Below are 10,450 nucleotides of genomic sequence, written 5' to 3'. Positions count from 1 at the left end.
TCCTGGTTTGCTCACCCCATAAAAAATAAGTTATAAACTACAACTTTAGAAAACTCTTGAAAAGCATGGCTTGGAGGATTATTGGCTTTTTGGTTGAACAACAATATCAAACCTGAACAACACGGCACACTTTTTACAGGCTTTTAAATGTAACAGGGCTCATATATGAATGGTGTTATTTTGGAGGAAGGGGTCAGATTTTCAAACATCCTTCTTTGAGGATAGGTGGAGCTTTAGGAGTGGAGAGCCTGTAAGACCATGTTTAGGGAATAAGGTTTTCTTGTGCTCTCGGGATTCGCCTACTGGCTGGAAGCTGCGGCGTGGTGTCTGAGTTGACTATATATGGGCATAGTCAGGCTCAGGCACTGTCACTGTGCTTCCGTGTTTGTACTCAAAGTGGGCAGCGCAGTGTCACAAAGAGCGCCTCTGTTACTACTTCATTCATCTAGAGAAAACAGCTCACGGCAAGATGTCTGCGAGGAAGAGTCCATTTGAGCTGAGTAAGTATTCTCGCTTTTTAATGTCAGCCTCTATAGGGTTGCAGAAACAGTTGTCTTATAACTCAGAGAAGCCAGTCAGTCGATCGTTTTGGTGAACCCAGCCTAGCTAAGCCTCGCCCATAGCTTCATTGTTACTCTTCATCGCACACAGTGAAGGCAAATGTTTTTTAAGTTTGTGTTATATCTGAGCAAACACCAAGGTACGTTTCGGCAACACGGTTTGTTGAAAGTGAACCCTGACACCAGGCACAGGCTTCGTTGAAGCTGATCTATCACTATATATGCATTAGCATGGCGGAGCTAACGTCAGGCAGAGGAACTAGTTAAGCGCACATTTCGATGATATTACAGGTCCAGACAGAGGCTGTCTGCCTGCTAGGCAGCCGGAAGTCACCCTCAGCTGACTGTCCACTTCGGCTATAGCAACAATGCAGGAGATCGGGGTTTGTTTAGTCTGTATTTGAGAAACAAATTATATATTCCTCATGTTTATTTGCACCAGGAAAAGCGGACTGCTATTCTAAACATGTCATTGTTGATTACTGAAGGAAATTATGGACTTATTGCTTCGCTTGAGGGAAGGCACATGATTTGTAATGGCTACTAGAGAGCTGCAGAAATAAACATGCAGGATGTACGGTGGTTCACCGCGGTGAAGTTGATTTCACGCCTCCAACACAAACAGCAGTGGCTTCTCTTAAATGCGTCCCGCCCGCTATGTCATGGTTCGGGGAGGAACACGCTGAAGGCTCTGCTATGAACTCATGGCGTTCGAATTTAGGGGCCGTCAATTAATTATTGTCTTTGAGGAAAGCGTGGGTTCAAAATAAGTGTTTCAATCAATAATATAATGCAAAAAGACTTCTAATTAACGGGGATAGACTGAAAAGTTATGTTCAGGTATATTTTATACAACATTTGAGCTTTTATTGTATTTTATGAAAATGGATTTTTTTTCTACATATTTATAATAGTAGTCCTAGGCCAGGGGTCACCAACATTTTTGAAACCAAGAGCTACTTCTTGGGTACTGATTAATGCGAAGGGCTACCAGTTTGATACACACTTAAATAATAATTAGGGAGATTTTCAAAAGAGCGGGGGTGTGGGGGTGGGGGGGGTGGGGGGGGCGTAGTTTGCTTTTTAAAGAGAAAATGAAATAATTCAATTTCACAGTGTTCTTTTATTTGAAAAACACATAAAGTAAAGAACAAATTCCACAGTACCCGTGCAAATGGTAAATGGTGGTAGTAGTAGAATAAATAAAATAAATAACATAAAATTAAACAAAAAAGGCATACATTGCATAAATTATCCATCAATCTATGCAATGTATGCTTGAAATAAAAATAATCAACAAAAGGAAAATTAAACATAGCCTATACAACAACGGCTATAACCATAACAGAAACACTTCCCTACACATGGTTGGATTTGATTTTTCTCCCGATTTCCTCACTGACATTGTCCGGGCCGACCATCCTTCACTGAGCTTCGTTTCCGGCCGGACAATAATAACGATTACACCTCTTCTTATGCGGTGTAATCGTTATTATTATTACAACAATATTATTATTACAATAATATAATTACACCGCATAAGAAGAGGAAGAAGAGTCTTCTTCCTCTTCTTATGCGGTGTAATCGTTATTATTGTCCGGCTGGAAACGACGCTCAGTGAAGGATGGTCCGCCCGGACAATGTCGGGCAGAAATCAGGAGAAAATCGGGAGGGTTGGCAAGTATGTATTAAACACAAAAAACACTTTACATTTTAAGTGTTTATATATATGTATTGTCATTTCTAAGTTACATGTAAGTGTGATTTAAACAAGAATAGCTAAATAAATAAATCTATATATATAAAAGCTCACTGGTAAGTGCTGCTATTTGAGCTATTTTTAGAACAGGCCAGCGGGCGACTCATCTGGTCCTTACGGGCGACCTGGTGCCCGCGGGCACCGCGTTGGTGACCCCTGTCCTAGGCTATCACACACATATTTAGTTTCCCTGTTTTAGGGTTTTGACATTTTTGAAAAATCATAATGTAGGAAAATGCTAAATAATCCATCATTTTTTCAATAGCTTTGAGATCATGTGACCAGTACCTCAAATTAATTTATAATGGTAGTCCTAGTCTCAGGCTATCGTGCACACATTTTAGTTTCCCTGATTTGAGGTTTTGAAATTTTTGAAAAATCATAATATTGGAAAATCCAACAATATCAATGGTAGAAGTCATTATGAAATCATAATGTGTGAAAATGCTAAATAATCCATTATTTTTTTCAATAGCTTTGAGGTCATGTGACACATAGGGCTTTTCCACCAGGCAGGAGCTGGAGCTAACTTGGAGCTTGCGCGTGTTTTGGCTCCGAGCCATTCTGTTTCCATCAACATAGCTCCAGCTCTCGGAGCCGAAAACCAGAGCAACGCTGGCCCCATAAAGCTTCTGGGCTACAGCTCAGCTCTGAAGTGGGCGGGTGGTAGGCGGGGTTATCGACGGTCCTCCAAAAACGAAAAGCAGCCAATTTTTTTAAGCTGGAGAGCAGCTGGTCACGTTAGTGCAAATCCGACAAAACATTTAAAAGTAAATGGACTTGATTTATACAGAATATATATATAGAATTATAAAAGGGAGTCCAAGAAGACAGAGCAGTGGTCAGAGGAGGAGAAAATTGTTTTCTGGTACTGTGGGTGTCTGAAGAGGTTCAGGGAAAGTGGACGTAGCCCCACGGACCGAACAGAACTACAGCCATGGAGGAGCTCGTCCTGTAGAACTGTTACTAATCCTGGTAAGTTTTATTTCACCCTGTTGTTTACCTACTATCAATATTCTTGCTACAATATTCCCTCATCAATATTATGAACGTTACGTCTAACATGGTGCAGGCTAGCCAGTTAGCTAGGAAACCATAACAATACTTTAATATTCCTGAAAGCAGCAGCAATATTTCACTGATTGGTATTCAGAACTCATCTTATTGTTACACAATGATCATGTAATAATATTTTTGATCTATGTGGTAACAACGTTTCTGTGCATTTCAGAGTTGTATTTGGAGGTTCCTCTGTAGCTCAGCTCGTCTTCATCTCCGAACAAATCCAGTTAGATTCATTAATTCTATGCAAATATCAACATGTACAATATTATCTGTTGGTCCATCCTGAAATATCATTATACACCATTTACTTGAATTTATATTTGTTTATGAATGAATGAAACTATTACTAAGAACTAATACTATTTTCTATTCCTGGACAAAACAAGGCTCATTATTATTCAAAAAGCATTGCACACTCTTTATTATACACTTGTTTGACCATATTTGATTTACTATCTACAAGTTTGGGGAAATACATACATGACGAACATCCAACCATTGTTCATAATGCAAAAAAAGATCCATCAGACTGATACATAACACAGGATACAGAGAACACACACATGGTTTATTGTTAAACACCAGATTTTAAAACTCCAGATCGCATAAAACGCAAAACTGTCCAAATGATTTATAAAATGAGTAAAAGTTCACTTCCTTAAGCGTTGCAGAAAATATTTTTAGAGAGAGAAGGGGAATATAATGTAAGAGGAGAACTACATTTAAAGATGAAAAATGCTAGAACAACAGTCAAAATGATGAGTATAACAGTCTCAGGGGTTAAATTATGGAACTGTGTAAGGGATGAAATAAAACATAAACCAGTTTAAAAAGCTTTTTCAACCATATTGGTATTATTTTAACCATTACATTAACCATTATTGGTAAATATAAGAAAGAAGAGAAACAATTTTACCAAGTTCATGTAATATATACATTCATGTGTATATATGTTTGATGTGAATGTATAAACTGTATATACAACTTGTGTAGAATATATATTGTTAAAATAGTAATACAAGCTAAATATTTTTTGTGTGATTATCTAGAGAGCCTTGTTTAGTTTTGTTGTGATAAGGTAGGTTTGTATAAACTTTGCTTCAACTGACACACTTTTGGCTTAAGGATTACACAATTGTTTTGTTTTGTATTTTCTTATCCACTTTTTGTAAGATAGAAACATAACCTGCCCTGCTGAAGCACACACTATTAGGTTTGTATTTTTTTTGGTTTGTATATCAAGACTGTTCTCCCCAAATTTTACCAGCACGTCAAGTGTGCAACCAGGGGAGAAAACACACTGGATCATGTTTACTCAAATATAAAGCATGCATATAGGGCGACCCCCCCCCCCCCCCCCCATCTTGGACAATCAGACCACCTCTCTCTGCTCCTCTTCCCTGCCTACACCCCCCTCAGAAGGCAAACTAAGCCAGCCTTTCAGACCATCAAAGCCTGGCCTGAAAATGCTCTCAACCAGCTGCAGGACTGCTTTGCCTGCACGGAGTGGAGTATTTTTGAAGATCAGGACTTGGACACACACACCGAGTCTGTCCTCTTCTACATCAGGTGCTGTGTAGAGAACGTCACCGAGGACAGACGCATCCGGGTCTTTCCAAATAGGAAGCCCTGGATGACTAGGGAAGTCCAGACCCTGATCAGAGCCCGTAACTCGGCCTTCAGGACGAGGGACAGAGCCCTCTACAGCACCGCCAGAGCAGACCTGAGGAGGAGCATCAAACAGGCCAAGGTCTCCTACAAGAATAAAATAGAGAGATACCTGACAGACAACAACCCGCGCCAGATGTGGAGGGGCATCCAGGCCCTAACCAACTATAAAGGAAACCCCCCTCCCACATCCTCCAGCCGCAGCAGCACACTGACAGAGGAGCTGAACAGCTTCTTTGCCCGGTTCGAGACCACCACCACACACCTGCAGTCACTGCCCCCTCCTGGTTCCAGCACCCCAGCTCTCTCTCTCCAGGAGCATGAGGTGAGGAAAAACTTAAGAGCAGTGAACCCCAGGAAAGCTGCTGGTCCTGACGGCATCCCAGGGGCTGTGATTAAAGCATGTGCAGACCAACTGACAGGGATCCTCACCACACTCTTCAACCTCTCCCTGACACATGCCACCGTCCCCACATGTCTGAAGGCCTCCACCATCGTCCCCATCCCCAAAAAACCTGCCATAGACAGCCTAAACGATTACAGACCGATCACTCTGACGTCTGTAATCACGAAGTGAATGGAGCGATCAGTTTCTCAGCACATCAGAGACTGCCTCCCTCCCACCTTCGACCCACACCAGTTTGCCTACAGGGCAAACCAATCCACAGAGGACGCCATCGCCATCACACTTCACACAGCGCTGAGTCATCTGGAGAACAAGAAGAGCTATGTGAGGATGCTTTTCGTGGACTACAGCTCAGTGTTCAACACAATCATTCCGGACATCCTAATCACCAAACTGTTGAAATTACAGATACCTCTCCCCACCTGCAACTGGATTAAAAACTTTCTGACGAGCCGCCCACAGTCTGTCAGACTCGGCCCCCACCACTCCTCCACCATCACACTCAGCACTGGTTCCCCGCAAGGCTGCGTCTTGAGCCCTCTACTGTACGCCCTGTACACCTATGACTGCTCTTCAACTCACCCAACCAACCGCATTATTAAATATGCGGACGACACCACTGTGGTGGGACTCATCCGAGGCGAGGATGAGACAGCGTACAGGGCCGAGGTAGAGGAACTATCACGCTGGTGCTCAGCAAACAACCTGACCCTGAATATCCAGAAACAAAAGAACTGATCATGGACTTCAGGAAGATCAGACAGGACCACACCCCCCTCCTCATAAATGGAGAACAGGTGGAGACTGTCACCACCTTCAGGTTTCTGGACACCCACATCTCTGCTGACCACTCCTGGACTGACAACATCAGGGCCCTAGTCAAGAAGGCTCAGCAGTGGCTACACTTCCTGCGTGTCCTCAGGAAGAACCATCTGGACACGAAGCTGCTGTTGGCCTTTTATCACTCCTCTGTGGAGAGCGTGCTGACATACTGTCTGGGTGTGTGGTACGCAGGCTCAACAGTCAAGGACAGGAAGGCAGTGCAGAGGGTCATTAACACTGCCCAAAAAATCATCGGCTGCCCTCTGCCCAGCCTGGAAGACATCGCCACATCCTGCTGCCTCAGGAGAACCAAGGCCATCACAGGAGACCCCTTACACCCTGCTCACCCCCTGTTCCGACCTGCTGCCCTCTGGAAGACGCTACAGGTCAACAAAATCTCACACACGCAGACTGACAAACAGCTTCTTCCCCTGGGCCATACGGACTGCAAACACCCATGGATACACACACACACACTCTTTCAGGAACAATCTCCCATAAACCCCCCCCCCACACACACAGACACACACACACTTTAGCACTAAACACTACAGCACTTTAAACTGTTATTTATTCTGTAAATTATTCACCGATGTCTCGTTTTTAAAAATTTTTTATCATCTTTGTACATATTCAATGCCTTGTTGTTGTTTTCGCTCCTGTCTTTTAATTCTATGCTCTGTGGTGTACTGTAGCTCTATGCGAGCATCTCTCAAATTTCACTGTACCAGCAAGTACCGTGACAATAAAAGACTATTCTATTCTATTCTTTATTTTGATACAATTATAGAATTGAAAAGTTCATACAATACTCACCTAATGAGTAGGACATTTAAAAAGGATGCAATGGAGATTTCCTCAAATCTAAATTTATTGAAACAAATCAAACGGCAGCAAACTGTGGATCAATAAGGTGTCGTTGAACAGCATGATGAGGACACAAACCTATTTAAATACATCATCCCTTCAGTCACACACAGTAGGTCCTCGGTCCAAATATAGACGCATTCGTCTATATGATGTCCTGAATGACATCAGGACACGTTAGTTTGACACAAACTTGCGCTGATTCTGGTCGTATTGAGTCGCAGCAGTGCGATCACGGACGTGTACAGTCAGCATTAAGAGCATCTAACATGGAGGCATGTGTAAGCATCCAGGGTAGGGCGAATCCCGGACTCCCCTCCCGTTTGTGGACCAGACAATACCTGGAGTAAAACCTGCTCTGACACAGTATGGGAGAAACAACAGAAATCGCCCCCCTGTTTTTTTTTTATTTGCTGTGCCCTTTGCCTTCAGCCTGGGTGTGTCAGTGGGGCACATTTCATTTTTATTGAAAAACAGTGTGAATGTGGGTGTGTGCTTGTTGCTGCTGTTTTCACATCTAGGGGGGTAACAGCTGGAACTTCTGTGGAAAACAGTCCTTCCCTCCTGGCAGCCATTGGGACGGACTGTGGTGGCGAGGAGGTAGGGGTGTGGGTGACCCCAGGGAGCACAGAACAGGTAGGGCTGGTGAACGGGGAATGACCAGCCGCATCACCGGAGGAGAGACCGTCCTCTTCTTTTTCTTGGTCATGGTGGAGTGCGCGGCTGCAGCCGGTACAGTGGGCTTTCTGGGCCAGCCGTAGGAGCAGTGTCCTGACGGTTGGGCAGCCCAGGGTGCTGAAGGTTTAGGACCTTTAGACTGAGCTCCTTGAGGAGGTTCAAAAGCTTTGTCATCTTTTCTTGGCCTCGCAGCACCTCTGCATGAAGGCCAGTGCTGAGCCAAAGATTCCTTCTGGCACAACGGGCATGTCCAGGATGCCCCCCTACTCTGCTTCTGACAAGTTCGCCAGGTCAAACCAGTGGGCCTGTTCCAGGAGGACTGTGGCCCCCATTGCTCTCCCGGTGGCCTGAACTGCACAGCGCTGGAGGCCAGGTCTGTGACCACTGACATTTCTTCCCAGGAGGCTTGGTCCTGAGTTGACCCATAGTCCTTGCACTGCTCTACCTGGTAGGCTGTGAGCAGGGACATGACATTGAACGCCTTGGTGGTGAGCGCCGAAGCCTTGTAGGCGCGCTCAGACGGGCCTGATTCTTAGGAGCAACAACAGGAACCCTAGGGAGCAGGTGTGTGGTGACCAGTGACATCACTGCAGGCATACAGAGTAGGCCCAGGCCCTCGACGTCCTCGCAGTCCATGGACAAGGCACTTGGGACCGCACTCTTGTCGGAGAACTTCATCCAACAACTCTGAGAAGACGGGGAGCATCTGCTTTGTTGTACCCCTGGCTGCGGGGAGCTGCTTCCCCTTGGACCGGGTCTCCTCGGCTACAACAGCGGACCACGGGATGGACATTCGGGCAGCGACACGTCTGCAGACATCCAATATGTCAGAGCCATGGAGAGGAGAGGCTGGGATGCTTACCCCCTCCATGGAGGTGGCAGAGGCCGTGGGCTCATCAGCCCGAGCCGAGGTGAAGAAAATGTTGTCATCGTTCCCAATCAATCAATCTTTTATTTGTGTAGCGCCAAATCATAACCAATGGTATCTCAAGACACTTTACAGTAGAGCAGTCTTAAGGACAGACTCTTCATTTTATGGATACACGCATATGCATATATACGTATGCAGTTGTGTGCGAAAGTCAGGGCACCCCTTTAAAAACAGCATATTTTATATATTTAAAAAGTTATATTCATATTTACTGTCTCTCTGGTATATGTGAAAAAAAGACAATATTGTCAGGAAACATTAATGCATAGTTACATTTTATTTTATGAATTGAACAAAATTACAAAAATGAAAAACATAATTTTGGCATGTGCAAAAGTCGGGGCACCCTGAGAGTTTCAAAGTGTCAGATTCTTTTTACAAGCTCAGACCTCTACCAGCTCATTGGTCCTGAAGCATGTGTCAACAATTGTCATTAGGGAGTGCCAGTTGGTGCCAATTTGAGGGTCTCTTAAATACGGCGACTCCACAAACCTTGTACAAACACTCAGCAACCATGGGTTCCTCTAAGAAGCTGTGTAAGACAGAAAAAGAGAAGATAGCAAAGCGTTTTCAGCTTGCAGTTTCCACAGTGCGAGGCATATTTAAGAGATGGCAGGTGAGGGGAACTGTGGAGGTCAAGAAGAGATCTGGAAGACCAAGGAAACTCTCGGAGAGAACAGCTCGTAGTCTGGTCAGAAAGGTAAACCAAAACCCACATTTGACTTCAAAAGACCTCCAGGAAGATTTAGCAGACTCAGGAGTGGTGGTGCACCCTTCCACTGTGCGCCGATACTTGCACAAACAAGACCTTCATGGAAGAGTCTGTAGAAAAAAACCTTATCTACGATCTCATCATAAAATACGTCAAAAATATGCAACAGAACATCTACAGAAGCCTGATGACTTTTGGAAACAAGTGCTGTGGACTGATGAAGTTAAAATAGAACTCTTTGGCCACAATAAGCAAAGGTATGTTTGGAGAAATAAAGGAGCAGCATTTCATGAAAAGAACACCTTGCCAACTGTTAAATATGGGGGTGGATCCATCATGCTTTGGGGTTGTGTTGCAGCCAGTGGGACAGGAAACATTGCTCGGGTGGAGGGAAGAATGGATTCAATTAAATACCAGCAAATTCTGGAGGCAAATATCACAGCATCTGTAAAAAAGCTAAAGCTGAAAAGAGGATGGCTTCTACAACAGGATAATGATCCTAAACATACCTCCAAATCCACCATGGACTACTTCAAGAAACGCAAGCTGAAGGTTTTGGAATGGCCTTCACAGTCTCCCGACTTAAACATTATCGAAAATCTGTGGGTAGATCTTAAGAGCTGTGCATGCAAGATGTCCTAGGAATATTGCAGAACTGGAAGCCTTTTGCACACACCCAACACAGCATAACGTGGATGGCTGTTCATCATAGGAATGGGATCCACACAAGGTTCCTGCTGCTTAACAGAAGGTTTTCCTTGCCGCCATGATGAATTCATGTTGGGTGTGGGATACATATGTATATGTATATACGTATATATGCATATGTGTGTATCCATAAAATGAAGAGTCCGTCCTTAAGACTGCTCTACTGTAAAGTGTCTTGAGATACCATTGGTTATGATTTGGCGCTATACAAATAAAGATTGATTGATTGATTGGGGGAGGGATTTTTACCTCCTCCGAAAGGCTCACCTGATGC

General features: G+C 44.1%; 1 protein-coding gene across 1 annotated transcript in view; it reads left to right on the top strand.

Moving 5' to 3' along the window:
• The first annotated feature begins 350 nt into the window (after positions 1-350).
• Positions 351-10,450, top strand: part of wdr1 (WD repeat domain 1) — a 33,112-nt gene continuing 23,012 nt past the window's right edge. Inside the window, exon 1 of the mRNA XM_028446605.1 lies at positions 351-500. Within this exon, the coding sequence (XP_028302406.1) occupies positions 470-500 (31 nt within the window). The 5' untranslated portion in view covers positions 351-469. The remainder of the gene's footprint in view (positions 501-10,450) is intronic.

This window comes from Gouania willdenowi, chromosome 5, assembly GCF_900634775.1.
Source record: "Gouania willdenowi chromosome 5, fGouWil2.1, whole genome shotgun sequence".
Lineage (NCBI taxonomy): Eukaryota > Metazoa > Chordata > Actinopteri > Blenniiformes > Gobiesocidae > Gouania > Gouania willdenowi.
This window is presented reverse-complemented; position numbering and strand designations above follow the sequence as displayed.